Source organism: Sminthopsis crassicaudata, chromosome 2, assembly GCF_048593235.1.
Source record: "Sminthopsis crassicaudata isolate SCR6 chromosome 2, ASM4859323v1, whole genome shotgun sequence".
NCBI lineage: Eukaryota > Metazoa > Chordata > Mammalia > Dasyuromorphia > Dasyuridae > Sminthopsis > Sminthopsis crassicaudata.
Window position 1 is genome coordinate 655,372,945 of NC_133618.1, and position 23,097 is coordinate 655,396,041.

The following is a 23,097-nucleotide window of genomic DNA, read 5'->3' on the forward strand; positions in this document are numbered from 1 at the left end:
AGAAATATAAGGGCTGAATGTGGATCAAAGCATAATATTCTCACCTTTGTTTCATTGCTTGCACATTTAAAAAATTTTTTTTTCCTGTTTTGATCTAATTTTTCTTGTGCAGTATGATAAATGTGGAATATGTTTGGAGGAATTACACATGTTTAATCTATATCAGATTGCTTGCTGTCTTGAGGAGGATGGGGAGAGAAGAGGGAGAAAAATCTGGGGTACAAGGTTTTACAAATATGAATGCTGAAAATGATCTTCATATGTATTTGGAAAAATAAAATACTATTAATTTAAAAATGATGAGCTATGAGTATTAGAAAAACATGGAAAACATTGCATGAAATAATAAAGTATAAAACAAGCAGAATGAAAAGAATATTACATATAGTAACAGCAATATAATTACTGAATTGAATTTCAATGGAAAATTGAATAATTTTAAATGAGTTATTTTGACTATTATAAGCACCCAAATTAGCTAAAAAGGACCTATGAAGGAAGATGCTGATAAATAAAGGTACATAAAATACAAGTTTACATGTAGATATATACATATGTGTCTAATGGTAGCCTGGGGGGGGAAGGGAGAAGGAAAAGAAAATTATTTATTTATTTTTTTTTTTGGTTGAGGCAATTGGGGTGAAGTGATTTGCTCAGGGTCACACAGCTGGAAGTGTTAAGTGTCTGAGATTATATTTGAACTCAGGTCTTCCTGATTTAAGGGCTGGTAGTCTATCCACTGCGCCACCTAGCTGCCCCAGAAGAATATTATATATTTATTATACATTTAAAAGGAAAAGTATTTATTTGTAGTTTCATATGTAATTTTTTTTACATATATCATAGAATCTTACTGTCACAACAGACATTAGAGGCTATCCTGGCCTTTCTTTACTAAAAAGGTAATGATAAACCCCTTTCTATCTGACGCAGTTCGTTCCATGATTGGACAGTTATCTTTAAGAAGTTTTTCCTTTTACTAAAAGGAAATCTGGTTCACTGTTGATTCTATACAATGATACTGCTCTGCCTCTGAACTCACGTGGGACTATTACTCCCTTTCTCTGAAAACTATGCCTATTAATAAAGCCCAAGACAGTATCTTATTTTTTGTTGTAGGCCTACTACACTCTTATCTTGATCAACAAACAATTAGATTTTTCACATGAATTATTTTAGATACATTCCCCATAGCCTGTATTGTAGCATTAGTTTTTTAAGAAATTTGGCCCATTTTCCCAGAACCTTTTGATAATGTCATATAATTTATGAGCCACATCTTCTAGCTCTGCATCATATACATATCAGACTCATGAAAATAATAGCTAGCATTTATATCAAGTTTTCAAGTTTGCAAAACACTTTGCCAACATCCCATTTTTATCTTTCTAAAATTACTGAGAGATATTATTGTCACTAATTTTTTTTTTTGTTTAGTCATTTTAGTTATGCCTAACTCTTTGTGACCCCATTTGGGTTTTTTTGGGTAAAGATACTGAAGCAGTATGCCATTTCCTTCTCATTTTACAGATGAGGAAACTGAGGAAACTAGGGTAAGTGACTTGCCCAGGGTTACACAACTAGTAAGTGTCTGAGGGCAGATACGAACTTATAAGAGGAGTCTTCCTAACTCCAGATCCAGCACTCTTTTCTACTACCTAACTGCCCATTTTATAGATGGAGAAACTGAGGCAGATATAAGTAACTTGCACAGGGTCACTCCCTATATGTGTCTGATGCTGAGTTTGAGACTACCATATGATCTGTCTTGAATCTATGTCATTAGTAAAGAGATTTGCTAAGACTGATAAAAGACATTCAAGATACTTAAGAAATATATGTAAAAGACCAAGATCCATTCCCTAATAAATAAGTAGTTAAAGGATATGTTTTTAAAGGGAAAAATGTAATCCACATTTAAAAATGTTTTGAAGCACTCATAGTGAGACATGCAAATAAAACAAATCTGAGGTTTGCCATCACATCCAAGAAACTGACAGATGAAAAAAAAAAAAAAACCCAAGATGAAAATGACAATGTCTGTTGTATTGTGGGAAGATAGGAACAATATATTCTGGGGTGAGCTATGAACTGATTCAAACTTTCTGGAAAACAATTTGGATTTAGGCAAAAAAAAAAAAAAAAGTGACTAAACTGTCTAGGGTCTTTGTCCAAGTGATGATGGGCTCTTGGCATATATCCCAAGGAGGTCAAGACAGAAAGAAAGGCCTCACATTTACCAAACTCCTCGGAGTTCCAATCTACAGTAAACAAAGTTTAGAAAACAAAATAGTGTTCACTGATTCAGGGCTGATTCAACTAACTGGAATATAAGCCTGGAATGTTACTATGCAGTACAAAATGAATATGAAGAATTCAGAGAAAGATGGGAAGAATTCTATGAAATCATGCAGAGTGAAGCAAGGAGACCAGCACTAAACACTCCGCTCCCCGCCATGGCTCCCCTTCTCCAGCCCCCAAATACCATAAAGGAAAACAAGAACACTAAAAAGAAGCAAAACTCCTAATGGCAGGAATGCTAGACCTTGGTCCTAGAGAACAAAAACTGAAATAGACACAATCACTTCCCTCGCCCTGCCCCCACCCTCCAGGCAAAAAGGGAAGAGATTCTGCAGCCTGTGCATATGGTGCTGGGCGTGGCCTTTATGGCAGTTTGCTTTCCTGGGTCACAGGGGAGGGCCCCATGCAGCATGGAGGGGGAGAGGGATAATTGGCAATAACTGAGAAAAGTTCTTTCAAATAAAATAAAATTAAAAAATGAATGCTAGGATGACATCGCACCAGACAAGATTTCTCCATAAGCAGACAATCTTTTATAAACTTTTTTTTGGGTTTCTTTGTACTGTCTGTATCTCAAAGAACAAGTAAATTGATAATAGCATAAAAACACTTTTCAGTTTGCATTAAATTTGTCATTTGTTGAGCACTTTATGCTTACAAAGCATTTTTACATGAATTATCTTATTTGGTCTTTAATCTTTTGCGATAAGCAGGATAATTCTGATATCAACAATAAAAACAAGCAGGGGCCGAGGTTAAATGATATAGTCTAGGGTCAACTGATTCAGCCTGGAGGTCTATTTTTTCCTAATTCACATTTACATATTATTCTAAAATTTACAAAGTACATTTCTTCCAGTCATCTTTTTAGATATAAAGTCACTGAGATGCAGTGATGATTTACCAAAGAAAGTGAAAGGGAAAGGTTTCTGACACATCTGGAGACCAGCACCTTCACATTTTGAAGACTGTCTCTGACAAGGAAGGCAGTGGGCCAATAACCATATGCCCACCAAAAAGGAGGAAGCTGTCAGAAGAGGACAAAAGTCAACAAAACCAATCAATTATCATGATGAAATACAGCGGGCTCAATGGCTGGATTGGCTTGAGATAGTCAAATTCTCCACACTTGCAATGTTGGCAACAGGAAGTACTATATAAATCTAAACCCAAATGATAATCATGCAGAATGCTACTGTAAGCCAACACAGCCAATCCCTCTGACAAGAGTCCTTTACCTGATCCACTGAAGAACAAACTCCAACAGGTCCTACAGCAAAGTGGTTCACTGGGACAAACACTGCCATGTGGGAAGGATTTTGTGTGTCTGCCTAAGAACCAGCCAAGGTAAGCTTGGCAAGATGCGTCACTAAGCTTGCAGAGGTCCAACAGGAGGAACATTATTCTTGGGGGTGGGGAGAGGAGTAATGGGGCCAGGGGAAGACTAAGACTCCTCATCTTACCCAGGCTGAAGTGTACTCAAAGGCCTCATCTCATTTCTGAAACTTTAGCCTACAGTCTTTCCTATTCCTTGGGCAGCCTGATGGCCCCCAGGAACGGGTGCTCACACCACTGGGGGCAGAGTGGACATCTATTTTTCTCTTCATTTTGAGACTGTAATCGCCCCATTTCTAGAAATACAATATTAATAATTGGTTACCTTTGTTATGTCAAATGAATGTTTGGGCTTTGTTCCTTTCTGAATATCTATACTTCACAACTAATCTAATCTTGTCCAATAGCTAAAAAAACCCTTGGCTAATCCCTCTCCCCTGTTACTTCAAACCTTCTAGAAATCATATCATCACTAATGGAAAACCTACATCGAAGTTGAATTCAATAACAGTAACAACCAACCCATTCATTGTGAATCACATAAAATTCACAACTTCAAACCCAAAAGAAATATTTATAAAAACTATGAAGTTCTCATTCTCTTTATTTTGTACATATTCCAACTTCCACCCCACTCTTCCCATACATTATTTTAGTATAGCAATTATTAGAGGTAAGGTCTATAATTTAGGTTATTATGAAAAAGAGTAGCTATAATCCAGTCTCCCCCTCTCCCATAAATTTTTGATGTAGCAAAAGGTACCATCCTTATAGTTGTCATTGAGATATTATTTCTGCAGCTGCCTGTAATGTCCTAAGTTCTAATTTTATGAAGAGAAAATGAAAGTTGGGATTCAACTGGCAGAATCATTCACATGGGTTACCTATATTCTGGGGTTGTGCTATAAAAAGAGAGAAAGATGTCAAAATCGTTATCAATAGAAAATATAATGTGGGAGGAGAAGAGGTATAAAAGAAGTAAGAAAATTCACTTTAGGTTTAAGCTTAAAATGAAAAAGACAACAATTTTGACTCCAATTTTTATTTTCAGTGAATTGTAATGATATGTAGGGGCCAAGCAATATAATTTACTTGTAATGATTCAAAGTCAACATAAAGAAAGAAATAATGTTTCTTTACTATGAGAGGAGTTGGTTTACATGGCAGGGGACAAAGGTCACAGTTTCAGACATTTAATGACTTTTATTTCCTAATTTATTAAAACCCCACAATATTTTATGCTTAAGAGTATTCCACTTGAACCTGGTAACTAACAATATTTTTGCAGGGTTTAAAAGTTTACAAAGCAAATATTTAAATGTATTTCTTGAGTAGTGATTTCCAAAAATAAATAAAAAAACCCCACAAACGCAAAACCTCTTAATAATCAGATGTTAATTCCATGAGAGGAGACATATATGGTATTCTAAAACCTTGGCATTGAAAAAGATCTGACCCTTTAAGTCCCTTTTTACAGAATTCCTAACAAGAAGCCACTAACTAGTCTCTTGACTTTGGGTAACCCATAACTTTAAATCTTCAGAGACTAAAATTTTGTGTGGCCACATAAAACTAATGGAATAGTATTATTGTTGTTGTTTAAAGAAGTATAGGATCATTAAAATCACTGCATAATTTCTCAAAGGCAATTCAGCAACTCTCTCAGTCCTATTAAATCTGGGGTCAATTTCATTGTTCATACACAGTGTCTAAGATAAATGCCCTAATGGAACAATTTTTTAAAGTGTTTTCCATCCCACTTGCATGGCATTATCTAGACCAAAGAACATTTTCTATCCATTTTCTTTTCTTTTGTTTTTCCCCAAGACAATTGGGGTTAAATGGCTTGCCCAGGGTTACATAGCTAGAAAGTGTTAAGTGTCTGAGATCATATTTGAACTTGGGTCCTCCTGACTTCAGGGCTGGTGCTCTATCCACTGTACCACCTAGCTGTCCCTCTCCATCAATTTTCAAGTGCAAATAGTCAGGATAAATTCTGGGAAATCTCATCTAGCAAGAGCTATTGTGTTTTGGGACTTAATATGGGAGAATAATAATGAGAAAAATAGACCAATTATACCCACAGGAAGTTTGTGCTGGAAATACTGGCTTTCTTAGCCTAACAAGACACATATTGTAGTACAGACACAGTAGTAGAAGAAATGGATTCAAATTCTCTCATAACACTTATTACTTGTGAGTGTAAGAGTGTATGTTTATATGTGTGTGTGTGTGTGTGTGTGTGTGTGTGTGTATGTGTGAAAATTATATCACGCCTGAGCTTCAGTTTTCTCATCTGTAAAAGGGTAAGGATGGCCTAAATGTCTTTAAGGTCCTTTCCATTTCTATATCCTAAGTCTCATACTGTTCTAAAATATAGAATATCGATTTGTCAAGGGAGTACACTAGTGATATATTTGATGAGGAATCAGGTATTTTTGCACAAATGTAAATCTATGGGAAATTATTTCTGTAAGATTACACATCTGACTAAAAGGGATAGGATAGAGAAACAAGATTCCACATGTTTATAACATTGCTGATTACAAAAGATGAAGTTTCCAGGAGAATGTAAATTCCTCGAGAGTAAAAATGACTTTCTGTTTTGCCTTTCTTTCTCTAGGGCCTAGCATTGAAGAAAAAAAGAAACCTTGCTCATGGAAGGCACTTAATAAATTCCTTTTGGTTAAGAACATTGGTTTTCTTTTCTATCAGGCATAGTGACAATACTCAAATTCCAAGGTGAATGAAGGAGCCCTAGTGTTAACCAGTTATATGGGGGCTAAAAAAAGTTTCTGTTTTATTACTGTATATGAAAAAAAGAGGAGGAAAAGAGACTCTTGGGAGTGATAGAACCTTTAGCTAGCAAAGTACAGCATTCCATTGAATTAAATCTGACCAATGGTGAACCATAAACAATAGGCTCATGAGAATTCAACGTTCATTCAAATTAGTTTGAGTCAATAACATACTGTTTCACAGTCTCCAGCACGTTCTATTCAAAAGCAGAACGAAGACAAGTGTGCTCAAGTGGAAAAAGCTCAGGAACAAGAGCTGGGAAACCTTAAGTTCTGGATCCTGGCTCAGCTGCTAACTAGTTTCATAAAGTAAATAAAAGAATGAGTATCACATTAAACTAAAAGCTGTTTTTCAGTTATTAAGGGTCAGAAACCTTATACCTGTTAAAAATCCCTTAAGAGTCATTAAAAATGAAAACAACAAAGAGAATCTGGTTTGATGAGCCATTGAGTCTTACTGTCAAGAAAAGACTAAAACAGAAGGATGAACTCTTGTCATACTTGTCTGCCATGATCATGGAGGTATCCTAATTAAAGTACAAATGGAAAGAGGATTCCCTGTTAATTGTAAAATGTTCTGAATGCTTTTGTTTGAAAATTTATCAGGTTATGAATATGTAGAAAGAAAGTGAATCTTGACTGTTATATTTGTTCAATCAATTTGAAGAGAACATTATCTTATTTCTTAAATGTACCCACTATACTACTCTTTCTTTCAATGGACACAAAGTTAATTATTCAATTTGAAACTTGGAATGTATTAGTGGCAAAGAACATTGGAATGAGCATACCCATCAGGAAAATAAAAGATGCTTTGGCAGAAGTGGGTAGTCTGATTCACAAACATTCACATTGTTGGTAGTGGCTTTCTCTTGGCATGTGGTTGCCTGAATCCCCACATTATTTGCTGCTATGGCTTTAAATAGATAAGGTATAATACTGTTTTTATGACTATGCCAGATTAAAACATAAAAATAACTAAGACATGTTACCACAAGACAAAAACAACTTAAAAAAAAGAAAAGGACCTGAGAGCCACTAAAACTCCTGTGATCATGTCCAGTTACATGAACTATATGGCTGGTCTTGCATCATGCTGGAAAACTGTTATCCAGCATCGATGTCTTGCTACTTGCCCTGCTACTCTTCCCCTTTTTCCCCACTTGGAACAATCATTACCCTCTAGATCTTTGAGACTGAAGTGACTTTGCTTTGACATTCTGTCTGCAGCTGAGCTATCCTCATCTAAAGATGGTTGGGTAAAAATTCAGATAACTTACTATATGTAGCTGGGCCAAAATATTTTCTTCCAAATGAGGGAGGCACTTTATTGAAAAAACAAACCTCTGATCAATCAGCAAACTTTTATGAAGTGCTAAGTTCTGGGGACACATAATATAATAATATCCCTCATAGTTATTTTCCTGGAAACTAAAGTCTGTACAGCGTGGGCATTTTGAAATTTGCTCTGGCCTGCACTTTCCTTCTCCTTCCCACTGCCTTTAACAACCCCTACAGCAATCCAATCAAAGCTACTACTGATACTGGAAAAGATGGAATCCTCAGTAGCTCTGTGGCAATGTAATTTCATGACTCCATTTCCTTTATTACATGTTGTATTTCCCCTACTGCAATATAAACTCCTCGAGGGGAAGGAATAGCTTATGTTATATTTCTCTTTCCATCGCTAAGCATGACGGCTGGTATCAGTCATTTTATAAATTAAATGTTTATTCCTTCTTTCATGAATTCATTTATGGAAGATTCCTAATTGCCTTCCAATTGATTTGAAAAAAAACATTAAAATAACAGTAAAGAGAAATAGTTTAAATTCTCATTTTGCCACTCAGTACCTAAATGAACTTGGACAAATCATTTAATCTCTTTTTCTCAGTTTTTCCATCAGTAAAACAGAGAAGAAAGTTTGATCTCTAAAGTTATTAATCCTGTGCTTATTCATCCTTTTGCTGACGAATTATGTCTTCCAGTTCAGACACATGCCCACAAGTGCATAGAGCCAGCAGATCATACTTCAAGGAGCATGAATTCACTGTAATCTCTCTTCGCACCCCCATCCCTATAGCACTTGGTATACTATTAGTCCCTACTCTTGAAGCACAGAGAAAAGCTAACTTTTGAGGGATATAGAGATGGTTACTGTCAATCAGTCAACAAGCATTTATTAAGCACCTACTATGAGTGGGCACTGTATTATGTACTGAGGATAGAAAGAAAAGCAAAATGCAGCCTGAGACCTTGAGAAATTCACAATCTAATGGGGAAGACAACATGCCAATAACTACATATGTGTTGGTGGAACAGCAACTGGAATTTAGATGTTCAACAACATTTTGAACTCAAGCATTACATTTTTTTATTTCCAAAGTGAACCTGAGGCTTCTAAATTATATTAATGACTAGCAATTTTTAAACATTAAGTGAGCTAAATATTAACAAATACTTTCCCATTCATAATATACTAGTCAAACAATAAAATTACTTATGAATTTGCAATGTAATAGCTAACACAATGTAGACACATTAGATTAAGGGAAACAGAATTATTTCAGACCCCAAAATGTTACAGGATAAGGTCTGATCCACTCCCTAGCAATTCAAATTGTTTCAAACAACAGGGCATTTACCCAAGAAGGATATTCGACTGAGGAATAAATGATTTAGAGAATTTCATCCTCAGAAAGTCATTGCAACTTACGAAAGAAAGAAAGGAGGGAGAAAGGGGGAGCAAGAGAGGTGGTGAAAAGGAGAGAAATTAAAAGAAGAGAAAGACACTCAGAGCATGTAGCTAAAATAGCCTTCAGCTATTTCTGAATCCTTCCCTACAACACATCTTTGCAACACGCTGCTGACATTAAAAACCTCCCTTGTGCTATAGTGAAACTCATTTTTTTCATTCAAGTACAATTTATCAGATAGTCAGGCCCTGAGGAGGAAGTTAATTTTATGAGCTTCGCAGCAATACTGGGATGCCATAATTGAAATTTCAATATCCTCTCCAGAAAATGTATTGAGATTTTCAGAGGGCATAAGTGGCTGGTTGTTTTTACATCAGTAGGCCCTCCCTTCCTGAAATTACTTTGAAATCTATTTTCTACTGCCTCCCCTCTCCAAAATCTTGTGGGCATACTTCTTGCTTGGAAGAGGTTAAAAACAAAGTCATTGAATAGGCTGAAAAGGGAACAACTTTTTCCTTTGAGTTTTTCCCTACTCCTATTCTTTAAAGACAAGCTATGATATGGTAACCATTGAAAAAGGGAAAGACCATTTTATTGTCTCTTGAAATAGCAGCATATAGATCTCTGCATCAGTCTAGTATTACTGTACATTCCAGAGATTATTTACAATGATTTGTTAGATACAAAGCAGACACTAAGAAAAGATGTGATTTAAACCAAGTACACATTATCCAGGGATGCTGAAATCGCTTGGGATACTGGAGGGTTATACATTGTTTCAGAAGGGGAAAAAGTCTAACACATAGATATTAATATATCACACAATATAAAACTATTCCTAATAAATAAGAACAAATTCTCTCCAATTATTAGAGATGGATCTGTGAGCTCAAAGGGGAGTAGTAAGTACTTCCGTTCAATGGTGTATATCACAACCCATCCTTATCTTGTAATTCTATGTTACTTCTATTCAGGTCTGTCTATAAATATACCACAAGGGATCCATTCTATGTGCTAAGTGAGGTCCATGCTCTAGGTCTGAATGCATCACTTACTCCAAGACATCTCTTTGATTATATTCTCCTCCTGCATAGTTCTTCAGCAGAAATTTACTGTAGTCTACTTTTGCCCACGAAATGTCCCTCCATTGTGTAAAAGCAGGGAATTATGACTTTAATTCTTCAGAAATTATGTTATTTTATGTTTTGAGGCCATGTAACATCACAGGATAAGTACTAAATGCATAGGAATAAAAAGTATTACTAATAAACAAAAAGACATGTACAGATAACCAAATAAAGACTTCATCTATCTAGGTATGCCTACAGACAATACCCAATGTATTTTGTACATATCTTAACATACAGATAGGTTTCTATACATTTTCATATCAAAAGTATAAGTAGTTAATATTTGATATGATATGAATTGAAATTAAGAACTACTTTTGACATAATATAGCTTCAAAGTACTCGAAAAATTATTCATGATTGAGTTGTATTAAAATTATTAATAGACAATTTTTATTTGACTTAGCTTTATGCTAAAAAAGGAAAATATATTTACACATACTAGTTAAAATGAGTTCACTGATAAAAGCTGGCCAGTCAGCAATCAGACATATGAGAGGAGACTGCCAATCTTTACAATGAAAAGTTAATTCATTGTTTTTAAATGAGAATTTTTTGTCTTATTATTGAAGAAAGGAATTAGGAACTATTAGGTAAGAAGGAGGAACTTATTCTCTCTGTCTCTCTTTTTGAGTCTTAGTCTATCTCTGTCTCTATCACTCTATGTCTCTGTCTCTCTCCTTTCTTTCACTCCCCTCTCTTCTCCCTCTTATTAAAAGAGAGACTTAAATGAAGACTTTCAAGCCACTATGTGTAAACTAGGGGAGCCTATTTTGTAGAACATTATTTAACACTCTGTAAAATCTGAAGCAGGCTCTACCACCTTGGGATGACTGTTAGGTACAATAAAAATGATATAGGATTGTTTTGTATTTGCAGACAGAGACACCCATTCATTAAAGCTCAAGATACATGCCGGCAGAACCATTATTAAAGCCATTGTTGCTGCTTTTTCAAATGCACCAATCTGTCAAGTAACTTCCTTTCTTTTTAACTCATGCTGCTACACAAATGGCATTGCTGTACTAATAAGATTGGTGTTGTGCTGAATGTAATTGCAGAAGCCAGTTCAGACGGCCCTAATTAATTTCTTCATAAACTATACATTAAAGAAAAATGAAAGCATCACTCAAAGATATAGTTGTGTGAATATCCTTAAATTTCTGCAAGAAAATTCCCTATATGAAATGAATGGGAATGATGCCAGAAAAAGGACAGATGAACTAGGGCCACATATCATCTTTACAATATGGGTTAATTGGTGAAATTCATTATAGCAACTCTGTAAGAAGAGAACTTCTACACAACCTATCAGTCTCCATTTACTTGGAACACAATATTAATTCCTCTTTCCAATTTCGACCATATTTTATTAGTCAAACTATTTAAAAGTGCATTGTAAGGTGAACTTTCACTGAGGAATTAAGCACTAACTCGTGACAAAGCAGTTATTATCATGAGATAATTGACCTTATTTGAGACTTAAGCATCCTGAGGCAAAGTTGAGTGTACTTAATCCAGGCAGGTTAATTATCTAGTGATTACAGTGCTTTGAAAGGTATTATGGCTAAGAACCATTTACAAAATGAGACTCCTAAAAAAACTTTTAATAAAAATTAAAGGCAAGGAAAATAATCAAGTTCTCTAGTCATATATTACTGGATAATGACTGTATAGCTTCATTACTGTCTTGGTACCAATAGAAATATAATTCCCTTTAGATGTGCTGAATTATATGGGCATTCAGTTAAGAAGTAAGTGATTTGTGTCAAAGTAGATTTAGACTGCAGATCACAAAATTTTAAGATATAAGTCAAAAATCTAAGAATGTTTTTCTTTGTCCCTTCTTCAAGTATGGTGACAGCTAGAGCTTAATCTAGAATAATGAATTGTTAATACAGAGGCTGTCTGTGATCATCACTTTTTTTGCACATGGGTTTCCATTAAAGATAACCCGGCTACTACATAATTGGCGATGGATTTTTGAAGAAAAGGTTTCCAAAGTTCCTCTTAAAGGACCAACAATCTTTACAGATGCCTCCAAAAAAAATGTTTGTGCTGTATACTTTAACCATAAAGAGAGTAGTCAGGACTTCTTTTCAGTCCACTCAACAGAATGAATTGTTTGCTATCATGCTAGCTCTTTCTTATTACCCAGGAGACGTAAATATAATTACTGATTCAGCATATTCAGTAGGTGTAGTACAAAGACTTGCCACAGCCCAAATAAAATTTGTAGCCTCTAATATTTATCAGCTCTTTAAGGAACTTCAAGAGCAAGTGAGAAAGCATCCAGGAAAGATTTATATCTTGCATATCCACTCACATAGTGGACTTCCAGGTCCTATTTTTGATGGAAATTCAAAGGCAGATAGCCTTTTAACTATGCTAGCAAGTACTCCTTTATTTCAGGAAGCACAAGAATCTCATTCTAAATATCATCAGGCTGCCCAAGCTTTAAGTGTACACTTTGGAATAACAAGAGAGAAAGTAGGAGCATAGTAAAAAGCTGTACAGCTTGTCTTCCTTTCCACGCTCCTACACTCCCTCCAGGGAAGAATCCTCGTGGTTTGAGACCTAGTGAAATCTGGCAAATGGATGTGACCCACTATATATCTTTTGGTCATTTGTCTTTTATCCACGTGGTAGTAGGTACCTTTTCAGGATTCACTTTTGCAGTGCCAACATCAAAAGAGATAGCCCGAGTGGTCACTGAATTCCTTATCCAAGCATTTGCATTTATGGATGTGCCACAAGAAATAAAAACAGATAATGGACCTGCATATTCTTCTAAACATTTTGCACACTTTTGTGCACAGTATAAGATTTTACACAGCACTGGAATACCTTTTAATCTGCAAAGTCAGGCAATAGTAGAGAGAAGAAACAGAGACATTAAGACACTCCTCCAAAAACAAAAGAAAGGGGGAGCCACAGGTAACCCTAGAGAACTTCTAAATTTAGTTCTCTATACCATTGATTTTCTAATTTTTGACAAAGATGCACTGGCTCCGGCAGACAAGTTTTATAACCCACCAGAAGGGCATTGTCCAGTGCGAGCAGCTCCACTGTCCTTAGATAATCGCCGGGTGATGTGGAGAGACCCAGAAAGTGGTGAATGGAAGGGACCAGATAGGTTAACTGCCTGAGGAAGAGGGTTTGCTTGTATTCGCCTTGTCCATCAGAGAGAGACAGAAAAAGAGAAAGACCTCAAAACAAAGGAGAAAATCTAAGAAACATCTGACACTGAAAGAGCATGGCTAATAAGAAGACTGTTAAAGAACTTTAAAACCAACAGGAATCTTTGGATTTCCTAACATAAGATGAGACTAATGGACAATGGACTTATGGACATTTATAAATTCTCAATTTATGATTATTTGATCATGTTATTTGTTACATACTTCTAGCATGTATTATGTTACTATGTTACTATGTGTAATCTATGTAATTATGTGTAATACCTCCCATATTGATGGATTTATGTTTCAAGGCATGACCACCCTATGTTCTAAATCAAAAGAAAGGAGGACATGTTAGGTTCTTACTAAGTACTAATGAGATAATGAGATATTAGGTTCTTACTAAGTGCTAAGTCGGTTCTTAACAATTCTCTAGTTCCAGCCTTTAAGGGGAGTTTTACCCCTTTGAACTCCTGGGGAGGAGCTTACATGTTTAAGAGGAGCAAGTTCATTGGTTGAAGTATTTTTTCCCAGAAGCCCCTGAGTTATTCCACGCCCATTCTCTGGGAGGATAAAAGACGGCGGCACTCTGGAGGAGGAAGAGTCTCTACTCTAGGTCAGAGTTGGTGTCTTTCTATAGGAAGAAGAATCTGGCCCAGAGATTGAGTTGAGACAGCAGATCTCCTCCCAGAGAATGATTGGCAGTTTCTGGAGATAACAGAACTTTACAAATTTTTAGTTCAATTTGAGAAAAATTAATTAAGTCCCTACTATGGGTATGGTTTCGCACATGTTTTCCTTATATGATAATCTATGAATTAGAGCATTCTGCAGTGCTTGGATGTTTTTTGTGACTTATACAGAATTTAAATAGTAAACTATTTAATATGTAAGCAAATATTCGAATTTGATAGAACATTAATGAATCTATACAAAATCTATTTTCCCTGGGGCTATTTCAGATTTCACTCAGTATCATTAACAAAAAAAAAAAAAATTTTCCCCATGATCTAAGATTCCATAAGAAACAGCTTCCCCCCCCCCCCCCCCCCCCGCTGGGGTTAAGTGACTTGCTCAGGGTCACACAGCTAGGAAGTGTTAAATGTCTGAGACCAGATTTGAACTCGGGTCCTCTTGAATTCAAGGCTGGTGCTCTATCCACTGTGCCACCTAGCTGCCCCCTAGAAGCAGCTTTTTCTACCTTGGGCCATTTAACAGATCACAAGAGGGATACTGGCAAAACCAACTGATACAGGATGGATGTTGGGTGAATGTCTTCAAAGTACAGAAGAGGACAAGACAATGCAAAAAAATGACCAAACCAAAGAGTTTGAGAAGACCTTGGATTTTCGGAGTAAATGATTACTTAGCATAATGAACTTTTATGATTGGAAATAATTTAAAGTCATGTTATATAGATGAGAATTCAGGCTTAAATATAGGTATGTACATAAAACTGCACAATTAACTAGAGGCAGATTAGAATCCATGTCAGTCACCTAAATTTTTGCAAAACATCATGTTTACTTCTTACTTCTGCAAATCTGTAATTTAAATTGAATTACTTTACTATTAAAAAGATCTTTTGTATAAATCAACAGAATGCCACAAATTTCAAATAATACTAAAATTAGGTACATCTATATTTGACAATTTTTTTGGTACTTAAGGAAAAATCAATATATACTATCTACTCTCCCAGCAGATTCTTAAAATAAAATAAAACAAAATTAAAATTGATTTGCAAGGATATAAAATAAAAATAATGAGTTATGTAGAATTGTTCATTCAGTCAACAAGCATTTTATAAGTGCTTATAATGAGCCAGAATTGGGTTAAGCTCTGGGGATGTAAAGAAAGGCAAAAAACATGGTCCCTGTCCTCAAGGAACTGATGTTATAATGAAAAACAAAACAAAACAAAACAAAAAAACAGCACAGAAATATCTATATTCAACATGTACTCTATGTGAATGTCAATGTGCTACCAGTAAATGTCAGATACTGGGAAGAGAAAGGCCTAAAAAGAGCCACCTGCTGAGTTGCTGAAAATCTATTGGAAGATACTCTTGGAATTGGGGAAGACTGGAACAACTCTAGTGCAATAGGATCTGAGCTCATTCTTGAAAAGGTGAGGAGGAGAAAGCTGCAGACTTGCCAGACAGCCAGCACAAAACATGGATGAGTGTGGTGGGTGAAGAGGAGCTAGCAGCCAGCAGGAAAGCTGGATTTGTGGAACGTGTAGGGGAGAAAGAAACAGGCTGGGAACATGGGAAAGGGCCAAGTTGGGAAGGGCTTTACATACAAAAGGAGAATTTTCTCTTTCACCCTGACAGACAGGTCACTGTGTTCTGAGTACAAGCTGATACAGTCCAAACTACACTGTGCAGCATTTCTCTGAATGGGGAGATCTCTGATGCAGGTCAAGGGAGTAGCATTCACTTCAGTAGTCCAGAGGTGATGGGAGCCTTCCTTATATGGGAGATGTCATAAAGATATAAGGGATAACACCTGATAATAGATTAAATATCGGAAGTGAATGGGAGCAAGGAGCTGAAGATAATCTTGAGGTTGTAAGCCTAGTGACTGAGAGGAAGGTGGCAGCTTCAATGATAATATGGACGTTAGGAAGAACATCTAATGTCTTAAGACAAAAGGGGAGGAGGCTACTTGCCTAAAAAACTGCTGGTATCAGTGATACATCTTTATAATTCATACTAATTCTCAATGTCGATATATCCCACCACCACTATTACAAGTGAGTGAGGGTTTTGTAGCATCCTATTCATGATGCACAAATATCTTTCACTCTAAAGCTGGCAGGAAAAAAAAAAAAAAAAACATCTAGAACACATATTAAAATGTGACCACTCAAATTTATCCTTCTGGGGGACTGAAGGAAGAACTGGGTAGGAAGGAAAGGAAGAGCAATGTTTTATCAATCAAGTTTCATCATAACTCAAATCTCTGAATAATTATGCTATTTATTCCAAATGGGGGTTTTAAGGCTGCAAACATCAATTTGATATCTTACATCCCAGGAAGATAAAAATTCAAGGATTGTAGCATTTTATATGTAGAAAAACTCAGAGATCATGTAACTTTAAATTGCTTCACTTTAAAGGTAGCAGGGGCTCAGTGGAGCAGGTCACAACATGTGCTCTTTCCAGCATGCAACATCCTCTCTTGCCTAAATATTCTCTATAAAATAAATATAAAATACATACTGCCCAATGATCTATCTGGAATAATAAATGAGATCCATTCTGATTTCGTAAGTAGTATGAAAAGAATTTCACTTTTATTACTTCAAACTCAGGAGTTAATGGGTAAGAATAATAAAAATGAAGAAATTTAATGGGAATACATAACAGGTCAACATCTAATAAACTCCCCAGAAACTTATATGGATGTCTTATCACAACATGGAAGAGACCATGAGCTCCTAATGGTTCTGCCCCCAAGACACAAGCTATTGAGGTCTCTTAGTGCTGAATTAATTTATAAACACATAAAAGCAAAATAGCTGGGCTAAGAAATTTGAAAATCTCACATTAAAAAGCAGCAAATAAACAAAATACATCCAACAGTTTTTAGCCTAGAGATAAATGATTTCAACTGACAGTGTAGGAATAGCAGAACAGTGGGCTGGAGTTAGAGGTAAAGAACATAGGTTCAAATCTGGGCTTTGACAGTTAGTTACTACTTGTTTTATCTTGAACAAGATACATCTCTGGCTATCAGTTTCCTCATCCACAAAATGAGGGGGATGGATTAGCTCCAGTATCTAAATAGAGGAATTTAGCATTTCAGGAGTCCTTTAACCCTGAGAAATTTCCTAAATATTCATGATAAACAATCAAATCTGTTCAATTTTTCCTTTATGGTCCATCCCTTAGACCACTTAGACCTCTTTCCTATTTCAAGTTTAATCACTTCTTTTTTAAACTCTTAGAATAGTCTTCTAAAGATTTCTAGCCCACCTTCCACAGAACTCGCCTAAGGCATAGGCCTGACCTTCTCAGAGTCTTTCTCAAAAATCTTCAGTGGTTCCCTATTGCCTCTAGGATGAAATACAGAAAAAACTCCTGAGTCCACAACAATTACCCTTCCTTGAATAGTCTCTGTGTGGATCACAAGAGTCCTGTAAGAAGTTCTCCTTCCTTGGTTTTTCATTTCCTTCAAATAGGTGCCTCTGCACCAGATAGTTGGTCTTATAAGTCTAAAATGCTCTCTTCTCTTTACCTCCAATTCATAGGATATTTATCTCCTACATAGAAATCAAGGGTCACTCTCTGAAGGAGATTTTTCCTATTCTTTATTATAGTTACTTGTATTCTTTCCCTATTGAAATTACTTTGTGTAAGTTAGGGGAAAGGGGTTTTTAGCTTTTTGCATTTAATAAATAATAAATAAAACAAGCATCTACACTCACACCCATACCCACACACCCACACAAAGGAGGACTTCAGAAGTACATGCTGAAAATTTTGGAATAGCAAAGACTAAATTAAAGTAAATTTACCACAGCACACCTAAGACTACAATAACATTTTTTTGGTTGAAGTTAGCTTTTGTTACCATAACAAGACTCCTAAAGGACAATTTAAAGTAAACAAACCAACAGATATATATATTTTAAAAAAGATAACTTACGGTTTCATTTCCAAAAAGGATGTCAACATAAGGCATAACTTTCATCATTGGTTCCTTGAAGAATTGACTAATAAATGGTGCGGAAAGATTCAAAGTGAAGATCTTATTGCTTTCAGAAGCTTGGCGAGCTATTTTTAATATAGATTCTGGTGAAACGGTAAGAAAAAAGCCCTGTAAATTAAAAAAAAAAAAAATTAGGGAAGAAAGTTAGAAACTATAGCTTGAAGAAAGCCATTTCCAATAAGTGAATGAGGCATTAGACTTGTGACCTATTGAAAACACAAAACATTTTAAAACCACATTGCAATGTCAGTTACAGCAAAGGCAAAACGGGCAGCAGATTATGATACCTGAATACTGTTTTATGGGTGAAATGGGTTTTACATGATTAAGGTTCACAATATAAAACTTTTCTTATTTATTACATTGGTTATGATGTGGTTGGGATCTGAAAAATTTGGGTTGAAATACACAAAACATAAAAAATTTGTAAAATTCAATTCAAGGCAGGAGTTACTTACAAATGTGAAATCAAAAAGATAATAAGTCATACAGCAATCATTTGAGTCAACCAAACTTGGTATAGTTTTTCACACTGCTTTATGGATCAGTAACTAAGAAATTAGAGATAGGAGACTGACCTTTTTATTAAAGGTCCTTTGGCAATTATTTTGAGATTACATAAGGAATATTATGCTAACCATATTGGCTTGTGACTGGAGACAAGTCATTAACCTCTCAGTGTCCAGGAAACATACTAGAAATAAAAGCGAACAATTACTTATCTTCACTGGTTGAGGTAGTTTCCTTAGTGCCCTATAGCAATGCAATTACAGGTGTGCTCCAACCCTCGTAAAATATATATATATATATATATATATATATATATATATATATATATATATATATATATATAATACAACTATATAGTCTAAGAAACACTAAATCAGGAATAAAATACATAAACAACATTCTGTGTCATAATAAATCCAAATAGGCAATGGAAAAGCCACAGGTACAAGAATAACCAAAATTATATATTACTAAGTACCTATTTAGCAGAAAACACAAAAGCATGCAATAGTAAAGGTTCAATTCAGTTCAACAGACATTTATTAAGTGGCTTGTTCCCACTTAGCAAAGGAACTAGATGTATTAACAAATAGCTACAGTGGATAATATTATACAAGGACTCTATTAACAAAGCGCTTTGTGTGATGTGAGGGGATTAAGATTTTGGATGAGTTTGGGTTGGTGCACATCAAGGGTGGCATCAGATAGCAAAACTGTCACAAAAAAGAAAATGAAAAATACAAAGGAGCTGGGATTAAACACATACACTAATGCACACTTGGTGGAGCTGTGACCAGGTTTAGTCATTCTGGAAAGACTTTAGATTTTTACCTAAAAAATTATTAAATTTTGACTCTGAGATACCAGTCAGGCAAAACTCCAAAGAAATCAAAAAAATAAAAAAAAAGACCCATAAAATCACAAATATTTATAGCAGCTCTTTCAGGTAGCAAAGAAACTGATGGAATATTCATAAATTGGTGAATGGCTGAACAAGTTATGGTAGATGAACATGATGGAATACTTTTATGCTATCAGAAATTATAAATGGATGCTTTTAGAGAAACTTAAGAAGACTTGTATTAACCCATGCAGAGTAAAGTGAGAATCTGGAGAATAATTTAATAAAAAATAATATTAGAAAGGCAGACCTTGAAAGACTTAAGAATCCTGATGAATATAGTGACCAGCTATAATTCCAGAAGATGAGATGTTACTCATGTCCTCGCTAGAAAAAGAGATGGACTCAGATTAGGGTTGAAACTTGGTTTTAGATATGGTCAATATGGGAATTATGTTTTGCTCTGCTATAAGTACTTATTACACGGTGGTTTTTTTTTTCTTTCTTTTCTTTCTTTCTTTTTTAAACAGAGAGGTAGGTATGAAAAAAGTAGATTTTTCTTGATTGAAAGTAATTTTGGGGGGAGGGACTAGAGGGAGGGAGAGGAAAATTTGGAAAAGTGTATACAAGGGATAATGTAAAAAAAATTACCCATGCATATGTACTGTCAAAAAAATTATAATTATAAAATTAATAAAAAATATTTTTAAAAAGTAGGAACCTTAAGTTATGACTGAGAATTAAAGAGAGAAAGGAGGACAGAAAGGGCATTTTAGGCAAATGGAAAAACCCAAAGAGGTAGGAGAGCTTAGAATAAATTTAGGAGAGGAGAACATAGTTATCAATTTGTCTGGTACATGGAATATATGGGCAATAATTATAATCATAAAAAGTTTGGAAAAAAGTTTGATGCCAGAGTATGATAGATATTTCATGCCATGCAGAAGAGTATTAGATTTGTCTGGTAAATAAATTAAAGTTCCTCAAGGTGAATGAACAAAGTACTGATAACCACAACTAAAAGCATTATGAAGGATAAACGGGGAGGTGGGTAGAAGGAAGCAGTAGAGGCAAGAAGATTTGTAAGTATCCAGATGAGTACAAAGTAGAGTCTGGGGAAACAAAACAAAACAAAAAAACAAACAACAACAACAACAACAACAAAAAAAAAAAACAACACAACAACAGTGGCAAGATAGAAGAAATATTTTAGAGACAGAATTAACAAGTCTTGGTAACTACCTATTAAGAAAGGGACAGCGGAGAGGTCATGTAACATAATATATGTAGGAAATATAATTAGGAAAGCCTACATTCAAATTCTACCTCTGAAATTGCTAGTGGTGTGACCATGGGGAGTCTAACCTCTTTAAGACAATTTCTTTATCTGTAAAATGGGGCCAAAAAATAACTTTAGTTCCTCATCTGGCTGTTGTGAAGATCAAGTGAGATTATATATACATGTGTGTGTGTATACATATATATATATATATATATATATATGTGTGTGTGTGTGTGTGTGTGTGTGTGTATACACACATACATACATATAAATTATTTTATAAATTTAAAAACACTATATAAATTTCAACTATTAACATTGTTGCTGCTATCATATCAATTTAATCTAGTTTCTACTAGTGTTATCATGCAAAACCTATTTCCATATCAGTCATAGTTGTGAAATAAAAGATCAAAAGAAAAAAAAATAGGAAAAATAATTAAGTGAAAAAAAATGCATATCTATCCGTATTCTGAGTCCATCACTTCTTTATCTGGTTTATGAATAGCATTTTCCTTTGTGAATCCTTTATACTTGTCATGGATCACTGTGTTACTGAGAAGAGCAGAGTGAATCATAAGTTTTTTTTTTTATAATTTTTTTTTTGACAGTACATCAGAGTGAATCATAGTTAAGCATCATCCTAATGTTGCTGATATAGTGTACTTTGTTTTTCTGGTTCTGCTCATTTGGCTTTGCATCAGTTCGTTCTAACTTTTTCTGAAATCTGTCTATTCATCATTTATTATTATATAATAGTAATGTATTACATCCATTAATTACAGCTTATCCAGATACTCCCCAATTGATGGCACCCCTCAATTTCCAATGTTTTGCAACCATGAAAAGTACTGCTATATTTTTCTTTTTATGATCTGTTTGGGATAGAGACTTACCACAGCTATTATAATGATCAATATTACAAAAACGTTAAGTAATAAATGTTGGAGAGGATGCAGGAAAATTGGGACACTAATGTACTGCAAGTAGAATTATGATCTGATCCAATTAATTTGAAACTAAGACTAAAGGACAGTGAAACTGCATATCCTTTGACATAGATTTCTTTACAGAAGAGTTGCACTCAGGTTGTGGCACACTGCATATTACAATAAATTTTCAATATGTCTGTTATACTCAACTATCTTTTTCCCTCTTTTTTATTCTTTATTATTAAAGATAGTTCCTTAGAAAAGGGAAGGAAAGCAATGGAAAGTGTAAATGATGTAAAAATAAAAAAAATAAATAATTTTTAAAAAAAGGAGAGAGAAGAATGGATAAATTGATACAAATATGAAAGTGAAGTAGGTAAGTCATGATAATGAAAGTCAGTAATGACAATGAAAGTCAGAAGGAGGAAGAGACAAGAGAAAAGATGAGTTATATTAGGTACATATTGAATCTGAGGGGTGGTACAGACATACAGATGGAAATGTCTCCCCTTCCTGGCAGTTACTAATTTGAGGATGGAGTTCAGAAGAGATGTCAAGATATGAAATAAGGATGAGGGAGACCACTGAGATGGTCACTGGAATCACAGAAGTAAATAAAATTACTAAGGAAGGAATTTAAAGAGAAAGGGGACCCGAACAAATTGTTTAGGAACAACTGATATACTAACAAATTGGGGAAAAAATTAAGAGTTAGCAAAATGGTTGGAGAAGGAAGAGTCGAATAGATAAGCAGAAAAATCATACAGGGTAGTATCTCAGAAGACAGAGCAGCAAGGACTCCTGGGAGGTGGAATTGAGAGTTGTAGAAAAGCCAAGGATGATGTAATCCCCAAAGTAAAGAGGGGAAAGCAATTAGGCTGGGAAATTAGGAGGTCACTGTAATGCTTGAAAGAATAGTTTTAATAGAGTGATAAAGAAATAAGCACATTAGTAAGCAGTTGTTTCCTCTCTGTTATGATAAGAGTCTATTTCATTTTTTGTGCTATACCCAATGAGTTCAAAAAATCAAATAAAAAGAAGTGGAAGAAGAGAAGCAATTCTTTTAAATGTCAATAAAATAGTCTCTTGATGACCAAAATACTGAAGTTGGGAGAATGAGATTTATTTTGCTATTTAGAAGCTTCACTTTTCTGCATTTATAGGAGTTCATTCATATGAACAGGTCATTTGTTCCAATTCTTTAAAGGATTTAATGTATCAGAAATGCCAAGAAATTGACAACAGATTTTATAACAGAGATAGTAATCTTAAGCTAAAACAACGTTAACATTATTTCTAATAACCATTAAGACAATAGTTCTTTATTAGTATTGTATATAATTTAACCTTCGATTTATGATCTCCTCTATAA

The 23,097-nt window shown here is 34.9% G+C and overlaps 1 protein-coding gene across 2 annotated transcripts in view; it reads right to left on the minus strand.

The window, feature by feature from the left end:
- The window catches only part of ADK (adenosine kinase), a 612,746-nt gene that overhangs the window by 121,117 nt on the left and 468,532 nt on the right, over positions 1–23,097 (minus strand). For both annotated transcript variants that reach the window (XM_074296780.1, XM_074296781.1), the window contains exon 7: positions 18,098–18,268. In XM_074296780.1, coding sequence (XP_074152881.1) covers positions 18,098–18,268 — 171 coding nt within the window. The remainder of the gene's footprint in view (positions 1–18,097; positions 18,269–23,097) is intronic.